General features: G+C 38.4%; 1 protein-coding gene across 1 annotated transcript in view; it reads right to left on the minus strand.

Annotated features, from left to right (window-relative positions):
• The window catches only part of GPR158 (G protein-coupled receptor 158), a 181,876-nt gene that overhangs the window by 148,869 nt on the left and 9,201 nt on the right, over window positions 1-23,806 (minus strand). The window contains exon 2 of the mRNA XM_085227228.1: window positions 19,037-19,142. Within this exon, the coding sequence (XP_085083354.1) occupies window positions 19,037-19,142 (106 nt within the window). The remainder of the gene's footprint in view (window positions 1-19,036; window positions 19,143-23,806) is intronic.

Consider the following 23,806-nt stretch of genomic DNA (forward strand, 5'->3'; position numbering starts at 1 on the left):
AGTGGCATGTTTTTAAGTTCTGATGTAGCAGACCTGTCAGTGATAGACTAATGTAAAAGATCATGGTTAGTTCAAAAAACTCCATTAGGAAAGCATCCTATGAAAATACTGAAGCATCAGAAATCTGCAAGTAGAATTCATTTCAAATCTCCAATTCATTTTGTTTTTCATATCAGTGACAGACAGAAATACACCACTTGCATGTATTTTGGATTTGAAATTCTCAACAGCAACAGAAAAGCTAAGTAAAAATACCAACGCATACAAAATTTACTAAAAATACTTCCTATTTCACCATGAGCTACATTCAGTTTACCATTTTGGTAAAGATATCAACCATTTTTAGCCTTGTTCTACTTAGAAATATACCTTTGTTCTTCCTGCAAGCTAAGACATACTGCTCATCTGAAAGGCTAAAAGGAAAGATAACCTTTGAATTCAAGACCAGGAAAAAATATCACATGTTGGGTTAGAGGAATTGCATCACCTTTGAATTCAACAGTGATGAGGCACATCCTGAGATGTGTGTTTGTTTCTGGCATATACACTTTATGAAGAAACACTGGTACCCTAGAGTAAATTCAAGAGAAAAAAAAATCCATAAAAATGAGCTAAATTCCAGCAAGTGTGCTTTAAAGGAAGGCTTCTTTGTGATTAAAAAAAAAAAAAGATTGAGTCATTCAGAATGAAAAACATTTTCATAAAGAATGCAAATTTTATTTGATTGCCACCTAAATACCTTCCAGGGAAGAAGTTAATCAACAGCAAAGCAGATTATTAGATATATGGCATGATAAAGATTAAATTTACATGGTATCTATGAATCAGTGTATGATATTTATGATAAAAAACAAACTGAAACTAGAAAAATACAAATATGGAATAAGAGATGTATATTCACAAGAAAAACTATCATGGGGCCATACAGATTATTCACCATTTGAAAAATAAAAACAAGAAGGGATCTCCCTCTCTAAGTCATGGTCTTGTGGTCTACCAATTTGTGTAGGAGTTAATAGGTACCTTTACAACTGTGCTGCACAAGAGCCTCATCTTCTGATTTCTCTGCTTGGGAAACTACTGCACAGAATTGTTTCATAAAAGCAACAACAAATTAGGAAGTACTCGCTTTAAGCAATAAGGTAAAATTGGAAGGACTCTTGTTGAGACCACAATGTCTGCTACTGCTGCATGATTTTTCATTACAGAATCACAGAATGGCCAGGTTGGAAGGGACCTCAAGGATCATGAATCTCCAACCCCCCCGCCACACGCAGGGCCACCATTTTTCATTCTAGAGTTAGTCATACAGCTGTTGCCTTTAATTATTATTCTTGTTTTATTTTTCACCTTGAAATACTTAGTCTTGGCATTCTGCAAAGGCAGAGAACTGTGAAAGACTAACTGTAGTTTGTTACAGTGGACATCATCATGAAGACTTTCCTAAAAGCAAGAGAAAAAAAACAATCTGAAATATAAGTAACAGTGGGCTGAAAGAGTATGGCTGTTCCTTGTGCCAAGAGGGATGACAAAATTCCTTATGTTTTTTTAAGCTAAACGTTCATTTAAGCTAAAATCATGACTTTGCTTTTAATATTTCTTGTAGGTTGGATTATTTTGGAGTAAGCTAACACGTATAATAATTTTCTTAAGAAATAAAAATGATTTAGCATCATTATTCATTCAGAAAGATTTTAAATGCCAAGAAAACATCCTTAAAACTATGCAACTTCGTTTAATCTTCTAAAGCCTTAATGAAAGAATGTGTCCTTATTCATTGGGAAGCCAATTGATTGTAATCAGAACAAGCTGTGAACACAGAAAGGGTGATGGCTCTTACGTGTGCTAACCACACAGTAAACATTCCTCCTTCTCTTTTGAGCTGCGATCCTACTGGAACCAGCCAATACCATACCTTGCCAAAAGGACAGTCCACACTGAAATCTTGTATATTTAAAAAAAAAAACCTAGAGACTACTGATATAGAGATTAAAGGTGGAAGAACAAAAAAAATTTGAAAATAGCTTCTAATAATTTCTCACTGAATAAATATGCTTGTTTTAAAATACACCTTGGAGTAAGTGACAAAGAAATGAGGATTCCTACATCAAATAGCACTTTTTTTTCCCCAGCATTGCCTCACTATATCTAGAAGCAGAGTGGGGTAATGAACCTTTTTTAGAAAATGCAATGGGAATGGTCCTGTTTCATTAAACTTGCATTCATCGTGCCTCTAACAACAGAGTTCTGATAAAAATTTGCACATCGTTTTCTCTTTCATAGGAAAAAAAAAAAAGATTTCCACCTTAGCACTCTTACGGACCTACACAATAATATTCATCAACAAGAAAATTCTAGTGTTTCTGTCTGGTCTATTAAGACTAAGAATCAGTTCTACTGCTGGCAATTGCTGACAGGTTAAAAAAAAAACACCAAATTTTACTTAGTAGGGAAATTACCATTTTCATAAGAGAACAGAGAATGAAGACACTCTCAGTAGATAACAAATGAGATCCATAGACTCAACCCATCTGTTTGATTTTCCCAAACGTCTGGTATCCTTTCCCATCATGTAATGAACCCCATATGCATGCTGTTCTCTTTTTCTGGGGTCTCTTACCAAACTCACTAGGCAACATAAGTGGTCTTGGCATTCCTGTGCACCTTTATCAGTCTTCAAATAAAAGTGGCTTGCTTTCTCCTTCCCAAATTGGAGAGTTCTCGTGTTCAATTAACTGGACAAATTTAGGATGGCACTTAGCCACAGCATTTTTTCCTCTAACTTTAGCAGCAACACACAAAACTTGGGAAAAAGGGGCTCCTTGAATACCTCAAAGACCAGGTAACTTAGTTTCAATTGGGTACATGAATTACATTCTTCTTTCTGAATTCAGTTATTTGTATCTTTATGAAATACAAATAGTCAGGTTTAACCCACACTAACATGGACCCAATTTTTTCTTGTAAAAAAGCATGAACATTAATTTTGAGATCACAAGTTGAGTTCGTACAGCTAGAAGTTAAGTAAAAACATCTGTTAAAAATAACAAATACAGAAGTTAGGCAGTAGCTGCAAATATGAAACAGAAAAGGGAGAAAACCCTGAGTCATGTTCAGAGACTTCTGTGGGAAGCAAGCCTTACATGTGACAGTTACTAGAGCAATGCCTTAGGTCAGAAATGCTCAAAAATGCAAGGCTCAGTGCTGATCTGACAGTCTGCACTCAGAAGCAGTTCCTTCAAGCTCTATACAACAGAGGTAAAATACGCGTAAGTAAGAAAAATAATGTAACCCTTTATTAACCTGCCAGTAGTAACCTTTAATAATCTTAAGCATTTACATTGCTCCTACAAGAATAAGGCATGAAACAAGCAGCAAGATATTCCCTTCCACACAACATTCAGTTGGACTCTCTTAAAACACCTAGTTCGAGTAACAATACTTGTCTTCCCACCCAGGCACACAATCAGGTAAAAGCAAAACCACTTACCAACAGAAAAATAATTCTCAAATATTACATACTCTTCTAGAGTTTCCAATTTTAGAACTAGGTCCACCCTTTTTCATTTTGGGTAAACTGGGCACCCTGACCTGACTTTCTCACAAACCAGCACTGGCAAGAACATTGTTATTGAAAAAGGCAAAGAAAATATCAACAAAAACTACTGAATGCAGGATTAAGCGTTTTTTGTTTTCTTTTTCCTTCTTCATTAAATGGAAGGAAATAGATCATATACAAAATGCATGAGCTGGGAGCGACACAGATGAATAATGCATCCCCTACTTGTTTGCATAATGGTGTTATTTGATCTGCCTTCTCAGGCAGAGCAAAAGTAAGAAGTCGTGGTTTTCCCACCTGCTTCCAAAAAGCCCTGAGCATCTAATGTCCTACTGCAGGCCAAGGGATTCTACAGAATGTCACTGGAAAGTCTGGGAAGAAAACCTCTCTAACTCCAATGAGGTGTTAGAAAGCAGGCAATCTTTTAAATCACAATGTGTACAAGGCAACTTGGTCAGCCAAGTACTCTCTGAGTTCAGGTGCTACATTTATACAGTTAAGACATATACACTAAATACATTTCTAAAAGTTGTGAATATATATTCATTCTTTTTCCAAGGACTCATTAATATACGTTCTGTCCTTTGAGCATGAGCAATTTGGTCCTCTTAAGACCCTGCACTTCACCCCCTTCATTCCACCTTCAGCTTCTTCACAGTGACCCCTGGCTGATTTTCAGTCGTATTTCCCCAACTTCGCAAGTTTCCACTGCTTGTTGTGCCATAATGAGCAACTTTTTATCTTGGTAAAGCTTGGATAGCTCAAAAAAGTTTATATGAAACCCAGAAAAAGTCCTTGCACCTGCTGGATACAAAGCTCCCAGTATGAAATACATAGATAAGAAGTGGGCTGCAGTGGCATCAGAGAAGCAAGGATGTGATTGTACAAAATAAGACTGCTAGGCCTTCACATTCCAAGCCAAGGTAAACTGGAAAGTTTCATGGAACTAGCACACATCGATTCCTTCTGCTAAAGTAATACACTGGTGTTTAAATTCATATGTATTGATCTCTATTGCTAAACCAGTCTCTGTCACTAACAAACTTCTAGCAGCTGTGGGGACATCTGCAGGAGAGCACTGCAGGTCTTGCCACTTGCACTGGGAAGCTACAGGAGAAGCTCAAGGACTTGAGCAGAAGGTGGCAAGTAACTTTCCCTCTCTAATGGTAAGAAAAGAGAATTTGCATGGTACAGTAAAGAACAAAGGCACTTCAGATAGGCTACTTTCATGGATTTAGGATCTTTTTACCCGTAAGCAATTCTTATTCCTGTCATCTTTTAATACAGTAATTTCTCCCCAAATAAGTATTTTAGAAAGTTCTGGAAGCTTCTAAATATTTTCAAAGCTTCAATCATTGTTTCCATTGAATCCAAAGGCTAAGTTGTGCCTCAGCTGGAGCATTTCAGATGGTATCTATGTAACTAGAAAATCCCAGAGTTTTCTTTTCCATGAAAAAGAGAAAAGCAATAATCATAACACAGCACTTCAATACCTAGAACTATATTGTCTCTTACTGGGTAAAAAACATCTCATAACAAAACAACTTTGGCATTCCTTTCTTTCTGAATAATCTATAACTAACATTAAAACCAGGGATTTTTCTGTAAAAGGAAATTTTATATAAATATAAATTTAGTGTCCGAAATATTAGTTAGTTCTAACTGATGTTACAACTGCTTCCTAGATAGCATTCCACTGACTAAAAATGGTTCACTTATCCTGAATAAAATCAATTCAATTAGTAGTCCTCAATTTCTCTGTGTTTACTTACTTGGTATTTAATAAAATGTCTTTTTCCATCATCTGATTTATTTAGTTAATATCCTCACCATGCTCTCTCAAATAATTACATCCTCAAGTAATAAGCTCTTGTTATTTATCTTTCATTACACTTTTTTTTTTTTAATAAGGTAAGAGCCTGACTGATCTCTTTCCTTCATTACTTCTCATGCCTGAGAGCATTTTCTTTTTTTTAAATCAATCTAATATTGTTGTAATTTTGAAATTCTAAGAGGAAAAAAATAAGCAAACTAGGATCTTATTATTATATTATTATGGCCTAAAAGACATTTATTTATTTGTTTTATGAAGCAATAGCGCAGTCAGTAGCTCATGGCTCTTCTGTGAGAATTCACTTAGGTTACTGAAAAATAGGGCATAAATACTTCTTTCATGTCAGACAGAGGTGTATGTAGACAAACACAACCCATTTTTAAAACTGCTGCCCTCACACAACTAACTTAACAGTATGACTTTCATAGACAGAAGTTAACAAACTAGCTCAACAATTATTTTTAAGTATTTTCATTATAAGCCATAAAGAGCTCGTTTTCAAGCTTTCTACCAGCACCCATGACTGCCTAACTAACAAGGGGAAAGAGGTAATTCAAAATTGCCCAGCCAGGTCTAATCCCATCCCATCACTGTTAATTATTAATCACTACCCTAAGAACTTGCTTTGTTACTGATAATCTGATTCATTACAAAACATTTTAAAAAATCACTGGGGTACTGTGTGCTTTTCCCAGCACGGCATGTTTTCACCATCATCCTATCCCTTTCCCTTGACTTGAGTACTTGACTGCAAAGTCTTCAAGCGTGGCTTTACCTTGAGGACATGGTAAAAACATGTCTGCATTCTTTCTATCTGCTATATAGGACCAACCCATCACACATTTTTCCAAGTACTTTTTTTTTTTTTTTTTTTTTTTTTTTTGAAGTTGCCTTCTAAAGAACTAGAGCAACTCTGGAATATATGGTATCAAACTGTAGAACATATCCACATTACCATCTCTTCTGAAGAAGCTACTTCAGGAGTCATTACTGTATAGATCAGATTGTGGGCTGCCTCAAAATTTTAGGCTATTAGATCTGAAATATCAGTTAATGACATTTTGACAGAAACAAGGAAAAACTCTACAATTCTTTGTGAGAAAAGGCAATAAAAACAATCCTATTTTAAGAGAACATTGAAAAACATTCACTTGGGACTCTATGTTGGAAATAGCTTCAGATGTTTTGACAAAGCAGCATCCCTCCAGCATGTAATCTTTGCCTTTTGGTAACAGATCCTTGCATTCAGTCTCTTAAAATATGTGTCAGTGTTGGCTTAGGGTAGAACTTACTTCATACAACTAGAGGGAAAAGGAAATAAAAACACCTGATCTGAAGCTGGACTTCTCCCTTACTCTTACTTTTGCCACCTGCCATGTTTTTGGTCAAATCTGCAAACTGTAAGTTGCTTGTTTCAGCCTGTTTTTCTAAACACCCATTGTCACCTTCATAAAGATTGTCTAAGGATGTTATTATTGAGGCTCCACGCTCTTGGCATCTATTCTAAAGGAGTCACTTGCTTCACATCTGTAGCTTTTCCTCTGAAAAAGCCAAACAGTCTCAGGCAAGCATCCAAAATCTCATTGTTGTTTTCCTTCTCACAGATTATTTTCAGGGAGAGGGAAATGTGACCCACACAGCACTTCTCCCCGCCATGCTTGCAGACTTCCGCAGGGCTACAAATTGTTCACTAATCTCTCCCCACAAGATGGGATGTAGCAAAGACACATAAGATTGATTCTGGCATCAAGCTGTAGCAGAAATATTTCAGAAGGCGTAAGGAAAATTAAATTGTCCAGAGACCCCACTGGAAATCTTTTACTGATTTTCACTACGGAGGCCAGCTCAATAGGAATTAGGCTGTTAATTGTCCACTGAGGTAACAAGTCTGATAAATATGCATGAAGAAAAAAAACAGAAGTGTACTATACCTCTATTTTTGTTCTGCTGTGTTAAGAACAGTCTTCACAGATGCGAGCAGAACTGGTTCAAAATAGACACAATCTGCTACTGTGGCAAGCCAGGTGCTGCTATTTCTGCATATAGAGCTCTCACAGGAGATTCACATCACTCATAAAAAGTTGTTTTTCATGTGCATCAGTCAAGCTGTTATTGCTAAAAACTTCACAAATGTAACTGACTGGAACTGAAGCAGAAACTTTGCTACTAACAGGGTTAGTCTAGAAAATTGCACTGCACTGTTGTCTAATTGTCTAGGTTTGAAAGACTCAGCTAATTTAGTTTACAAAAGACATCAAAGAGAGGGAGACAATTGACTGTACTTCAAAAACTCCAGCAATTGAAATAGTAACAGGATCAAAGGTACACACAATTAAATGATTCAGCACTTCTATGACTTTATAGGATGTATTTTCAAACCAAAGGGGAGCATTAGATAATACAGTCTGGCCAACTATGCAGCACAGACCACAATACCTCAAATGAAACACCTCTGTCGTGAGCCCAGGAGTAGTGGAAGGACAAGCACAGAGCTTCCAGAAAGGTTCTGCCTCTGTAAGCCAGAGAGCAGGAAGATGGGACTGCATTTGGATTTGGTTTTCCTGCTTGGCGGTGCAATTATCACCACTCTACGATGCCTCTACACTCATGGCCATAAGGGTAAAACAATGTGTAGCTGCCTTTTGGGCCTGCTGCCCCAGCACTGAAACATCTGCACAACCGCCCCATTTATTCACTAGAGGTGCTAAAAAACAAGAGAACAAAATTAATAGGAAGAGGCCCTAGAAGGGATCAGAAGTATAGCTAGAGGGAAAAGCTGAGAGAAACCCTGAAGTATTTCCTCCACATAGAGGAATAAAGCAAAGCCAAAGGTAAGGCAAGGAGCTAGACACAGATAGCTTTATCTGCCTGTACCTGTGTGCTTCCCAAGCGCAAGAATACAACACAGAACACCAGGCTAAACAGTGACTCCCATTTAAATTAAGACCACGGACCTGAGTACAATTCATACAATTGTTCGGAGTTTGTTTGTTTTTTTTCCACAAGGGGAAGTTGGTGTGCGATTTACAAGCAGGGGTAAATAGGTAATAAAGGTAGAAGGTCTGACTGAAGCAATGTTATAATTAGGTCAAGAGGCAAAAATAATCAGTAACATCCAAGATGACCATACAGCCCCGTGGTCGCATTGTAGCATGTACTAGGCAGTCATGATTTCACCTCCAATCAAATTTCTAATGAAAAAATACGTAAAATTTCACTACAGTGTTGGCTATCAATGCAAAGCCTCTTTTAAGAAGATACAATTTCAAAAGTAAGAGGAAACACTACCAGTACGTGACGATTTTATCCCAGAAAACAGAAGATTCATCCTTCCCAAAAGAGGATGCCAGACAAACTTATTTGAACTGCACAGAAGTACCAGAAGAAAGACTTAGTATCTGCCAGAAACTGATCTGCCCTCAACTATTTGGATCACACCCACAGAGCTATACTTACCAAGGGAACATATCTTGCACTGATAGTTAAATGGAACACAATCAATAGTATCTGAAAAGGTGATAAAGGGAGATTGACCCACTGAATGGTGAGTTGAGTAGCTATCATTGCAAGAGAGAGAAGTATTTCCTATTTGGTTCCATTCTCCCTCCGAGATCTAAGATGCCTCACCAAAGGATGCTCCCCCCCCCCCAAAAAAAAAAACCAACAATAAAAACCCCCCTGAACTCTGCCACAGAACAAGGCACCACAGTACTCAGGTTCAGTGCAACAGGTCAGCTGCTTTGCCCATCCTCACAAAAATCACAGATTATCATCTCTGTTCTTCAGTATTAAACAAGGATTAAAATCCTATTAATGAGAACTGTCTCTATGTTGCTTCTTATAATCATGTAGCAACAAAAAATATTTTTAAGTTACACTGGTGACAAAAATGACTTAATCATATCATTTTTATTGAGTAATAATAGAAAGCTAGAATAATTCCCTAATACAGTATTGCAGGCGCCTCAATCACCTTTGGAAAGAGAAACACCTCCAAATGTGCATTAAACCTGTAAAAATAATTCCTCTTTAAGTGTAAAATAATTACATTCATTAACATTGCTTTCCATAATTACAGACTCTAGCAATGTAGCGGCCCCTCAGAAAGCAAGCATCATTATGGAATCTTATCCTATAGGAAAATCCAAACGTCAGAACTGAAGTTCATTCTAGTAAAAGAAAACACATCAGTCTTGGAGTTTTTAATCATATATTCTCTGAAAGATTCATACTGAGACAGTTGAAGCATTTTATTCAGCCGTTCATTTCAAGCAAGTGTCCTTTCAGTTATCCACAGAAGAATTCAGTATAGTTGAACTGCCCTGAAATGCCTTCTATATAACATGGTACTGACTTTGAAAATCTCTGGAACAACATGAATTCAGGAGTTTAAGCTCTACAGGCAACTATTTGTGTAATAGCATGCACAATCGGGTCCTGGCCCACAGCTGCCACTCTTAGCCACTACTGGTATAATACCAACTTAAACAGTTACTACAACTCATTTCAGTCAGAAACGCACGATTTCTCAATGTACAGTATTAACCAAGCAAGCTGTGCTGAAATTTGTTTTTCTAAAATTCTGTAGAGTTTAGTATGCACTATACAGTTCAGATTTTGGAAAATACAATAAACATTGGAGTAAGTTAATTTATCACATATTTAAAACCAGTTTGTGCTATGCTTTGTACATTAAGAAATACAAACATGTAAGGTTTCACAGGGCATCATAAGACAAGTTCTGGAGCACCTCTTATTTGACTTTCTTTCATTTGCATAGACAAGCTGTTTTGTCTATGCTGAAAAACATAATTATACACAACAGGATTAGAGGAATGGCCTCAAGTTGCAGCAGAGGAGATTCAGGCTGGATGTTAAGAAATACCTCTGAGTGGTCAGGCACTGGGATGGGCTGGCAGGGAGGTGGTGGCATCACTGTCACTAGGTGTGTTCAAGGAACATTTAGATGTTGTACTGAGGGACGTGGTTTAGTGGGAAATATTGGCAACAGGTGGATGGCTGGACCAGATCATCTTACAGGTCTTTTCCAACCTTGGCGATTCTGTGATTAGATAGATATGATCAGTGACAGAACTGACCAGATGGTATTAAAAGCTTTTAAACCTTTCAAGAGGAAAAAAAAAAGTATATATTTAGGTGGGGTTTTGACCAGTTGATGGATTTCTAGACTTACGCAACACGTCATCACCAAGAGGTTTCCATCAGAATACAACAAGATCTTCTCAAAATGCAGAAGTAAAAGTCTGTGTTTCAGCTTGTAGCCAGTGCCTCTTGCCCTGTCACTGAATACTACTGCAAAGAGCCTGGTTCCATCCACCTTTCCAAGAACAGATACTTGTGCACATGTATGAGCCCACCTCTGAACTTCACACAACACATACTCCAAGCCCTTAAGCATCCCTAAGGCCCTTCACTGGATTGTCTCCAGTCCCTCCAGGACTCTTACACCAGAGATGGCAGAGCCAGACCCAGCACTCCAGACGAGGTCTCACCAGTGTTGAGAGGAAGGGCCAACCCCCTCCACCTGCTGGCACCACTGTTCCTGTCACAGATGAGTAGCTGTTGACTATCTGCCACAAGTGCACATTGCTAGCTCATGGCCATCTTGGTGGCCACCAGAAGCTCTGAGACCAATGTAGTTAGCTTTATTTTCCAGTGTAGGAGTAAGACCACAACTGTTTTAGATGAAAGTTACAGAACTTCATCCAAATTAGAACACACTACACCACTCCTCGAGAATTACTTTCCTCACCAACTGCATCTGGAGATGAAAAAAATTAAGAGTGAGTAGATGGCAATGATGGGGAAAAAAGGCAGCTCCTATACACTAATAGAGTAGCACCCCTTCAACAAACTGTACTGTCTATTTCATGTTAGTAAATAGAATTGATTTCCCTATGAATAACCATTGTGGTAAATCTAGAGACAAAGTTTTACAGCAGAGGAATTCTAACAGGGCAATATTAGAAATAAGAGATTGGCTCATTTGTCTCTACAGAAATATCTACTTTTCCTAACCATCTCTTCTAAGTAAAGGAAGAATCAAAGACAGTAAATATTTTATCTTCAACATTTTATATCTTAAAACGTTGAGAAACTTTTTCTTTCACTACTTACTGTAAAAAGAAAAATAAAACTCTTCCAAAGAATGAGCAGTAATAAGTTGAAGATATTATAGTAATAGGTTATAAACTAGTCAGAACAAGAAAAATTTTTTTTAAACATAGATTAAAAATCAAATACTCTGCATTGCTCTGTTATGATCAGTGCTTAGCATACTTGTGATCTGAAACAAGATAGGATGGCAAAGCAATGAAAAGGAACAAAAAGAAAAAGCAATATTAAGTAGGTTAGTAAAGATTGCAAAATTTCTAGGAGAAAAACCCCTGCTCAGTGAATGGATACCTGATAGCTATCAATTTGCAGTACTGGAAAATGCAGACAAGAACAAATCTCAGGGACAAAAGCATAGGCAAATAAAAAAAAAAGTTCTTTATTTGCAGGAAGACACTGAGAGGAAAAAATATTACCTTCTTCCAGAAGTCACCAAACAAAAGTGATGGTATTTCAATATCCAGAGCTATAAAACTGTGTTCCAAAAATAAAACAGAATGAGCTTCCATTAAATTGGTATGGCTCAGTACATTGCTTTGAATATGAAGATTCAGCAGCTATTCTCTTTAGTTTTTCATCTTGGGATCTCTAATATGTTTTCAATCTAATTTTAATTTGTTATAGGAAAAAAAAAAAAGGAACTTTCTCCTCAAGACTAAATTAAACTTGTCTCTTGTGCAGGTAACTTGCAGTATAAAAAAAGCAGGAGAAACAGTTGGTACATTTAATAAAAGCTTTAAGATAAGGCAGACAATCTTTTTCCTTTGGTTTAATCAGAGCATTACATATTCTTTCTCTAGTCTATTTTTTCCTTCCAACAGAAATAACTCACTGTAGAATACTTGCATAAGCTGAACTTCAGCATTTTCACAACTGAAATGCCTTCTACAGTATATGGACTAAGAAAATAGATGAGTACACAAGTAGCAAACAGAGCTTGCATAGTTCACACACAGTTGGCATCCTTTGCAACAAGAAGTGCAGCAGTAGTGCATTTGAATAAAGAAGCTGTGTCATTTACTCTTCGTTGGAGTATATATACACTGGAGCAGTATAAGAAGTACTGATCACTAAGTACACTGTGAACTTGTTCAGATAGGTTTATGAAAGATATCAGGATGTTACCTATCCTGGAGACAGACATGTGAAGTGTGGAGTAGATGCAATGCCACACACCCCAAAATCCCCCTCTGAAGTTGATCCACACTAGACCCTGGCTGGAGAACAACATGACTCTCATTTGGCTCACTCAGAACATTTTTGAAGAAACCAAACTGGAGAGTGATTTCACACCTGGAAATCACATGTCAATTTGAGTCAGAATGCCCAGTCAAAGAACATTTTGCCCATGTCCAAGCTATAAAATAATGGGTAATCTCACAGGATATGAGAGTACCTGCATGTCTACCAAGATAGGCATATCAAGCTTCACATAGGAGGGACCAGATGCTTTGATTCCGAAGTATCACATTTATTTAATTGTGCTTAATACTCATTTTTCAGATATTGCACAGTCTTCCAAGTGTACTGGTAACAAATGAAATCCCTAAATGAAGTTCTGCTTTGTTTATGCCTAGATTTGACAAAGCTGCTGTCAATTTTGCATCTGGGAAAGGTAATTCACAGCCACCTTTCCAAAGGAGAACAGCCCAGCCAGTCCCCAAGCTCCCTTCTGTAAGGTTTATTGTGGCTATGGATAGACTTGAACTTGCTTGGACAAGAAACTGAAGGTCAGTTTCTCAGCCTGTCTCCAAGGAAGAGCTATTTTCTGCACTCACTCTCCCTCTGCAAATTGCCCTTTGCACCTGCCAGGCATGTTTTGTGGATACTGCCTCAGCTAACTAGATGTCGGGCCTTTATCTCTTTCCCTACCAAACAAAAAGGGAGAACTTCTTTCCTCACCTTACTTCTGCTGTTACACAGCCTTTTCCCCACTGTAGTAAGCGCGCTCTGAAGAGCACATCTATAAAACCAGAGCTAGTATCTGTTATTTTTGGGTTATGGGAGCAGAGAACACTCCTACCCCAGCCCCTTGAACCATCTAATCTCACAGAACTGCACTTTCCCATATGGTTTGGAGTTTTGATTGTTTATTTTCTTCTTTTTTTTTTTATAGTGGTGATCCCCCACACCCCCAAAGTTCAATCATTTCACTTTAAGGACAAAAAATTCACAGTGAAAACAACAGAAACAAAAGCTGAAGTATCCTAAATGCTAGCTACTGCTCCTTCCCCAGAATGAAGCTCTAATCTTTTTTTCCCCCCCCCCCCCATAATTTTGTTTTTGTCACTTAAGTACCATGTTCACATGAAATGGGACAAACGTGTTGTCAAGACCTCTATGGAGCATGTCAAGGTTCTGTAAATCAAGCAAGGGCAACTTCTTTTCACTTCTAACAATAACACGTCTGCAAGGATTGGTTGGATCACCACTTCAGCTTGTCAGCACTGCCCAGTATTATAATGTCACACTCAGGAGAGAAAGATCTGAAAGACATTGAAATAGATCTGAAAAAACTACCAGTACTTGATGCCACCTGTGATCACCTGTCACCTGCAAAAGGAAACATATCCATGCTATTTTTCTTTGTCAGACAGCATCTCTCAACCACTCATCTAAGGTTTTTCCCACTAACTCTGGGGAAAAGGAAAACAACAGCAAATAGAACCAACGTGGAGGAATTTAAATGCTCAAGCTAGCGCTAAGATGAAAGCAAGCGTTACAAAGGCTTTCTTTAGAAGAAAATGCTGAAATTTGAGATTGACTCCTGTAAACAGAATCATTTAAGGGATTTTTTTTTCCCTGAAAAGGCTACAATAGCCGTAGCTAAGCAACCTGTCTGCTCTTTAGACTGGAAGTTGGTTTTCATAGCACATTGTTTATCACTGAAAGCTCTGACAAATGCCTACCTTATTTAGCATAATCTCAGCTGGAAGAATACCAGATTAGGTCTGCTATACTGTTGTGAATGGATCTTTCCCATGAACAGACCTAATGCAAAGTTATTTTTAAAATAGCATCTTAAATGCTCTTGTGTATGGCAAGCTCTTCAAATACACTGAGTTGTGAGAGCAGCCATCAGTCAGACAGAACCTTCCTGCTTTTGGATCCAGAATTGCTCTGGTTTTTTGTGGGTTTTTTCCCCTCCTTGATTTGCATGTTAAATAGAACTGTTCACCTTTCTATCTTATATTTCTCTTTCAGCCTAGGATTTGATTTAGTAATTATAATGTCAGTAAAGATCCTTTTTTCTTCCAAGGGGAAATATACCCTTATGTTCTCTGCCCTGATTTGGGTAGATCTCTTGCCATAACTTGAATGCAATCTGTAGTTCCAAGGGTAGTTTTTAGTATGTAAGTAATTAACTGTATTTTGTAAATTCTGCTCATTGTAAGATTGTATTGCCAACACACAGCATTATTTTCAAGTTCTCCTCCTTCTGACTGCATTTTTTCCCCCAACAGACAGGACAAAAGACATGCAAATATTAAGAAAAAACAGCGACACTGGACATGACCCCCCAGGCTACAACTGGATGCTAACAGATGCTAACCTCCCATCACAAGACATAGGTGCATTAAATAGCCTTTATCTGTTTGACAAGGGCACCAGAAAGCATCTCTTTAGAAAAACATAGAAAGCACTGCTGTTCTTCCTCTCCAAACTTCCTAACCTTCCCCATCTTTCTCAGTTGGTTGACTGTAATACTATGTTCACCGTAATAAGGTGCAGTGGGCCCCAATGTTTACATTACCTAAAGACGAAATAATGAACCAAACTTCTCATGTTTCCTTTCTCAATGGGTTGCGCATTTGCATAGAATAAATACTCAGAGAAGGCCCATGCATCTTCCTACAAACAGATACACACAGACAGCAACACAGCCTTTTTGTTTACTCTGCCTCTCTCATTTCCTCTAGATATTTTTGCACGCTGTCATTTGTGGAATACTGTTGAAACCCAAAGGGATGTCAGCTGAGCCTGCCTCACAGTGCAAGCTGTTGGCAGTCTCATTAAGGACAGTGAACAGTGTGGAAGCTGCTGCAGTTTTCAGACTGATGCTGCTGGCTGGGAGTGCTCAGCCCAGCTCGATGCACTATGCTAGCTGATTCCTTCAGACATTTCCCTGCCTTGATTTTATTGTCAGTGTCTCAACAAGGGCTCTAAAGTCATTACTTAAAGCGCCAGTAGTTGCTGCCAGCATTTATGGGGAAATAACCTAATATATTAAAAGAAAAAATTTAAAATGTTTCAAACACTAAAAATGCATTCTTTCTCAGCCGTACAGCCAGCCTTGCCTGTACAATGAAATCACTTTGTACTTGTTACCAGAAAGTGACCTTTTTTCCCCCCCTCTTGTTAATTTCAAAATTACCTGCAACATTCTGTACTCTGCCCAACACATTTCAATTATTTCCAGTCCTATAAATAATACCCACCTCATTCACTGCAGCCCCACAGAGCCCAGATTACCTGTGTATTTTCTCATATATGTTTCTCTGTATGTTTATAGTTTTAGACAGGGAAGAGAAGATTTGTATCTCTGCAAAACTGAGCCTTCTGCCTTAGATTTAATGACACTGTCATTAAATGGAACAGGTACCCTGGCAGTACAGTAAACACTTTCAGCAACAAATGGCTATTTCACTAAGGCAAAGGCTTACCAAAGAGCATGGAAAGACAACGCAGCTCTGAATGCTCAAGTCATTCAACACTGAAAAGCAGCAGCAAAGTCTAACAACTTAAAACTTAAAGCTTCCTTATTTTGCTTGAGACTGACTTCGTAACTGGTGACAAATCATTCTGACACTAGCAGGTATTTCTGTATTTTCCTCAAAAGAAAAAGTGAAAGATGGAGAACAACATTTTGTTAGAAGTCAAGCTAGGTGGAAAGTGTTACTACACTATTATGTGATATACCCTTATTCCACAGTGTAGATTTGTAAATAAAGAAGCCCCCTCCTATTTCAGGTGACCACAGCGGAAAAGATGATTCTTAGGCTGTTTCTAGCAACTCCGTATCTCCAGGGTCATTGATGCCTTCTCTTTAGACACAATAAGGAGAAGAACTCCCAGCTGGCAAGCTACATTTTGGGGGTTCCCAGTATCACCTTCTGTACATCATGAGAACCTTGTTGATTTAGCACTAATAAAAAAGTCAAGAACAGATAAGACATTTCTGTTCTACAGATAAGTTGAAAAGCCATTTATGCAGTAGCACTCTTCTCCATCCATGTTATTAACACCTTGAGCTGTGAGCATTAGCTCATCCCACTTAGACAGCATCACTCATTAAATTCCTGTTCTCAAGAGCAACACTGCATATCTCTACTTTGGTAGATAGACAGTGGGATTCAAGACTGAATGTGCATTTAAGTATCTACATCTAGGAGTTGCTAGATGTCTAAGTTGTGTTACTGTAACAAGATCTAGGTAGTAAAACTGGTGAAGCCTGTTGGAGCAGCTAAGGACGCACATACTTCTTGCGTAGAAGGAGCAGAAACAGAACTTTTGCCAGAGAACATATTTTATTTCCTTTTTGCATCATAGGAACTCATTTTTGGACTACAGCACTGCAGTAAGGTTACTAAAACAAAACATGCATCTTTCCAGTATGAAAAACAAAACATCCCTTGTAACACCAGCCCAAAAAACCAAGTACGAAGAACTGACCTGTAATGTACACTTTGCATTTTATGTTTAAAAACCTAGGCAGCTAGGAAACATCCACCATGCTCTCAGCAGGAGAATGAAGCTCAGAATTCAGAGAACCCAGCTCTGGATCAAAGCTGATGGGACCTTCCCTCCCTCAGTGGACCATGCCACCCACATCAGTTTCTAATGCACAGCAAGCTCAAATCATAGAAGCAACCTGGATTCTAACCTTCCATAATCCTGAAGGTCATCTTTAGAACAAGTGACTTTGCACTCAGTTTCCTACATTACACTCCACTCCTCACGTGCAATGAGAGGAAGATGCATTTCCCCTCCTTCTCCAACCAATTATTTCAGAAGGAACAGATTTTGTATTCTTCTCAGGATATACGCTTAAGATATAGGTTTTGAAGAGAAATGCAATTTTGAAATTACCTCCAGTATCTTATATTCAGATTCTGTTTTGCTTAAGAACACGGAACATGATTCAGAACCCATTACAGCAAACAACAGACTTTGAACCATTTCAAAGGGGCATTAGAACTGGCTTTTGATCCTTCTCCATTATCTCCATTTTCTTTGCATGTTCTTCTTTAACCTTAACTGCCACACACGCATGCCCCACCCCAGATTTTCTTCCTAGTTGCAGGAAGAAATACAATTTACCATCTCAACCCCCTGCTGAGGTTTCTATCCATAAGACAGTAGGAAAAGGAGGAGCATTTGTCAAAATACATAGGTACATTTGAGAAAGTAGCATATATTAAAAAGCAAGGCTTACCAAGATATCACAGGAAGTTACATTTTCTTCTAGGAAGAAATACGAGATATTGAACAAGTGTTCCCTTGAATTTAGAAGGCAAAATTTGACTAAGAAAAACAAATCCCATTTGAATTTAGTCTTTAAACTAAGACTTAGTTTGGTTCTTATTGGTTCTTATTTCATATATAGTTTAAGAAAAAAAATTCCAGTGAAAGATAAGAAGGATATTTACAATAATTCTGAGGTTTTCATGCTCAGATAAGGTTAACAGATGAATTCCTCAAACAGGAGTCTTTTCCTAAATTCAGATTTGGTTTTGATAAATGAGCATTTTATGACCAATTAGGTAAACAACTCCTAGCTTCTGGTAAAAGACTTCAGCTTTTTAATTAAGCTTCCTGAAAAATGCAGAAATGCATGAGGTACATGTATCTTATAGATAGCAAAATTACACCTCTGAAAACAACATTACATGTAATAATCAAATAAAGTCACTGCATGTATTCTGTTTTGAAGTTTCATTTAATATGTAGATCATTCAGCCTGGCCAATCATATGATACATTGACAGAGGGAGCCAGACACAGGCTCTGAGAAGAAAGGGGAAGCAGGAAGAGTAGAACATAAACATTTAATTAGCTCTGTAAAAATACTGACATTTCTATTAAAGAACAATTATGATATCCAATTCTGGTATTCTTGTTCCATTCCTCAGAAAGACCACTTTGAATAAACACTACCAGCATCTCAGTTACTTTTCCTGTACTTCACAAGATTGGCCAGTCAAAAGTAATACATTAAAAGCCTATTTTCATTTTAAGTGTAAAATAGTTTGAGTCAGATGAAGATTTCATGAATCATTTCACTATCCCTATAAGCTGATGTTTCTGTACAGTACCTTACTTTGTTTTATTTAGTATCAATATTCCTGAAATGCAAGCATTTTTAAAACTCAATCACAGCATCTTGCATGAAAAGATCTTCACAGCTTATAAACCACAAAGTCATTAAAATCATAGCATTTTTACTACAAAAACAGTTCACAGTGGAAAGACTTAACTGAAGTGTAGCTCAGTTCCCTACAAACATACCTCAGAGTTGTTGAGATGACACCTGTGTGTTCCTGAGAACCACCCCTCACTCGAGCACTGGTCGATATCCACCTTCTGCAGATTTATGTCGACTTTAACAACACCTCTGGAAAAGAGAAAACAGCCTTGAACACAGTGACTACATCAATATGTTAAACTACTTTACGATGCTATAACCTGCAAAGCAGAACTACATTTTTCTTCTAAATACAGAATTTGATGAAGTGTCTAAAAAGAGAAATGAGGAGTTCCACGTTCCCGAAGCCAAGCCTGCAGACAGATTCTTATGTTAGACCTTACTGAGATGCATTACAAGAACTCTAAATCTCACACACACAATAGATGTAAGGTGACAGGTATGAGAAAGTTATCCACTCCAATAATTTAATGCCCTTCAGATTTTACAATGCAGCAAAGAACTAAAATAAATACAGTGGATGACCTACACTTCTGTCTCAGACACCAGCAGCCCCACCAGCCTACCCCAGAAGCACACTGAGCACCAGGGCCAGGCAGTACCCAGCACCAGACAAGACTGCCATGCCAATGACATCCTCCCTTTTGCTCTAGGGAATGCTATTGCCAAAATAATTGTGCAAGAAGTCTTTTTCTGTATTCTACCCAGACGTACACCAACTCTCCAGTGATTTCATATGCAAGAAGCAAGAATTAAATCAGGGTCACTCACGTTCTCCTTGTTTAACCACCACCATGGCTGCATGCACTAGTACCACCTTCTCCCCCACAGAAAAGCCTTATATTTCCACCCTTCCTAATTCCAGAAAGCTACAGCCATCTGCAGATTACTTTCACTCCAATATATCCCATTTCTGATGGGACAGACAATGCAGACGACCTTGCCCATTTCCCCTTGCGTTGAGGATTGCATGCAGCAATCTCCTCATGTTTGCACATCCCAGAGGAAAACACCATCCAAGTGGTCCCACCACCTCAGAGCAGGGCTCGTGCATCTCTGCAGCCCCATCACAATCCTGGAAAAGGCTGGTGCCCCTGCAGCCCAGAGTCATGCTTCCTACAACAGTCTGAACTATTTCAGTCACCTCGTTCACCTCAAAGCATGTTGCTTCCTTTTGCCAAAGCAGTGCATATGTAAGAAATGTAATAACAACGTTACAGAGCCAAATGTTTGAGGAGTCGCTTTGGAACAAAATCAGAATAAGCATAAAATGAAACCAGGATAACACTGCTCCCTCATATCTGCACTTGGCAATGCTGATGCCAAAGTGCCCATAACAGCTGTATCTGGACATTCATCTTCAGACATGCTGTACAGTCAGTGGAGACACAGAGGATCATTATGTAAGTGACCTGATTAAGACTCAGGAAAATACATACCTAAAGGAAGCTAGCACAGACACTCTTCATCCCCCTTTTCTCTGCCTCCTGCAGAGAACTTAAATAATTTCTGAGAGCATCCAGTATCATCAAATGAAAGCACTGGTTCTGACAAACTCAGCTTGAAATGGTACATGCCGTATTTCTGGAAATTTACAGCTTTGTGCATTTCCTACATTTGTTTTGGACATGAGTCTGTCCAGGAACTGTTGGAATTAGACTTCCACCACAGCCACCGACTCCTCCCATGCTGCAGGTGACCAATGACCTCAGGGGAAAAGAAGCCACACTGTACACCTTAGTGCTCTGTACTATGTTTCTGTCAGTGGATTATCAGCTTATTTTAACACAGTGACAGAGTACCTGCCTCATAAGGCACAAATGAACAGATGCAAATTGTTTCTCAGCAGGTCACATGCAGATCCCACCAGGTAGGTTTCTGATGTATTCTGGACCTTCTTGAATATAAATACTAATGTGTAGGCTGGGAACAGGACCTGCTCCACAAGTTAATGAATTCCTTGTGACTCCATAGAGAGAGCTTGACTGCAATCAGAAGGACTGGGGTTAAAGCAGCTCCTTGCTTTCTGAAGTTCACATTACGGAAAGACACTTTGACAAGTGTCTCAAGCATTCTGACTGCTCTAAAGAAACCAGCTGACATTCGATGTGGAATGGAAAAAAGTGAAGACCCGCAACAGCCTCATCTGAGACTCTCTGAATACCAAAGGGAAGTAGATCTGTTTCCTTTAAAGGAAATGTACTCATGTACATTTTGTTTTTAAATGGTAGAAGAAACTTTCCCTCTACAAACATATGAGAGGAGATTCAAAATTGAAATTTACAAGTAAACTGATCACTGCTAGCACAGGAGAAGTAGTTACAAGGCACTCTCTCCACCCCAGCAAAAGTTTGCTACCTGGAAACACTGGCCTTTTCCATGTCCTCTACCAAGAGCAGCATCCCTTTGAGCAGCAGGCCCACTTTATCCCTGAACCCAGTTTTGTTGCTAATGCACTTATATGAAGAGCAGCCAAGATTTTTTGTCTCTTGCCAGATTCAACTCCAGAGTGGCTTAGGTTTCCCCAAATCCATCCTTGTCCTTATATTATCAGGGTTACCTGACCATGCTTTCACTGCTTGTGCACTTCCATTTTACATGTCAGTTTTGTCCATGCAGGCTAGAAAGTTAGAAATTACCAACATACTTTCACCATTCTTCTTCCAGGAGGACAAAGTATTCTAACTTGAATTAATACATTTTTCATTTGAATTTGTGCAAAATCTGCTTACAAGAACACCTGTTCTTCCACAAAGCCCATGTTCATGACCTCAATGCAAACATTTGTCTTCCTACCTACTTTTCTTATCTTCTGTTCTTGTGGCACAGCCTGAACTTCTGATACAGATCTGCAGTTATTTTTCAGCTTTAATAATTTGTCATGAAAATCTACAGGAAAGAAGGGCAGTCCAGAAGTAGGACTACAAAAAACTCTCTCATGGAAGTTATTAGGCTTTCCTTTTTCTTAACTCAACACATTGGTCCTTTCTCACTATGCTTCTGCAATGTTTGTTTCACCATGACATCACAGTTCTGCTGAGAGAGCAGCAAGGTATTACAACAACTTGATTCATAATGCTTTCAAACGCCAAAGGTTTAAAGTGTATGTGTGGCATTTACAGAAGGCATCATGATAGTACAGACATACTGCTTTCATTGGGGATGCTTTGCCATTTTAAAACATCTCAGACTCATACCCCACCGTTATTACAGAGTACATCAGTATGTACGTGATGATACATTTCTGAAATTCATCTGTGATTAATACAGGAGCTGGCACAACCTGATTAGCCACCCACATTTCCAGTTATTTTTTGATTCAGCATTTGGAAAACTGAACATATGGAAGAACACATCCTCCTATTATGTATACAGACCAACTACCTCTAAGTGCTACATTTATTGAACTAACTGGAAATAATTGTAGCTCTGCAACTTCAATAGAAGTGATCCAGACAAATGTCAACAGTACAGCAGTAGACTCAGCTTGTCAGCCTAACACATTTACCCATACTGACAATGCTGCTGCCTGAACCCAAGCCACAGTGGTAAGTTCATAACAATATTACTGGTAATTGTGGACCATCTGGCAAGTAAGTATATTTGGTTAATCTCCTTATAACTACAAATATTTGTTTTCTGCCGCGATTTTACAGCCCTTACACAAAAAAGACAAAGATTACAAGTTCATGTTTAACATTTTGGACAATTACACATAAGAAAGAATTAGTTGAATTGTACGTAACAGATAATCATTGAAGGATGATGTCATCAAGGATTTTCTGTCGGATCAGAGGTTTGATTTAAGAGGCTTTTGTGTCTGTCTTAATTTCCAGTACCATTTGTCGGCATTCTGTTTGCCTCAAAATCCATGCCAGAAATTGATTTAAGCTTATTTCCCCAACCTAGCAGCTATCTTGATAGTTTCTGTAGTTATAATATTTCATTGTGACATGTTGTAGAATGTGTACATACAGAGGAAATTTCACCCATACTGTCACATCACAGTTGACCAGAAGGAACATCTTCCTGCTCTCCCAATCAAGCTTAAGCCAGGACTGCACAAAACAGCCTGCCAACATTTAAATGGTGATAAACAGTGTCTTTGTCCTCTAGATCTTCAAAAGGTTTTGGCACAGAGGCCATTACAGCTCAGCTAATTAGGCATTCAAACTTTTTGCCCTGGACTTGTTCCCTTATTGCTGTATCTGTAAGAATTGTAAGCAAACAAGACAATCTGATACCAACTCTATGACCAAGACTTGTATAACAGTAGCCAGGTAGCCAGTAGCCAGTTCTGCTAATATGCTCTAAGTATGAAGGACACTAAGTCTACTAATTGTAGAAACCTTCTGAAATATAGAAATAAACGAGAATATATAAAGCAGTTCATTCAATGCTATATACTGGGGAGAAAAATCTCTCCAAGTGAAAACGAAGCCTTTCAAAAGCACCAGAAAAACATATGTAATTTGTCATCAGTCAAATGAGATAACACTAAAACTTTCATAAGCATGAGCCCTGCATGCCTCAGTAGAATGAAAATCTATTCACCATTTGTCGCATTTAAGTAGGGGGAAAATAAATATATATATCACCACTGTGGGCTTATGCAGCCAAACAAATGCCACAGGGCTTTCATCAGGCACAATCAAGGTACCTGGTGCCATCATCATGTGTTGAAGCAGACAACTCATATTTAAACATCTTTCTAAATTCTTGCTGTCATATCCATTCATCCCCACATGTCACTGTTCAAAAATCTTCCTTAGAACCAGGAGATGAGAAAGGTGAATTTTCACACAGAGGATGGTGACACACTGGAACAGGTTGCCCAAGGAGGTTGTGGATGC

This window comes from Meleagris gallopavo, chromosome 6 (genome assembly GCF_905368555.1).
Source record: "Meleagris gallopavo chromosome 6, MGAL_WU_HG_1.1, whole genome shotgun sequence".
NCBI classification, from domain to species: domain Eukaryota; kingdom Metazoa; phylum Chordata; class Aves; order Galliformes; family Phasianidae; genus Meleagris; species Meleagris gallopavo.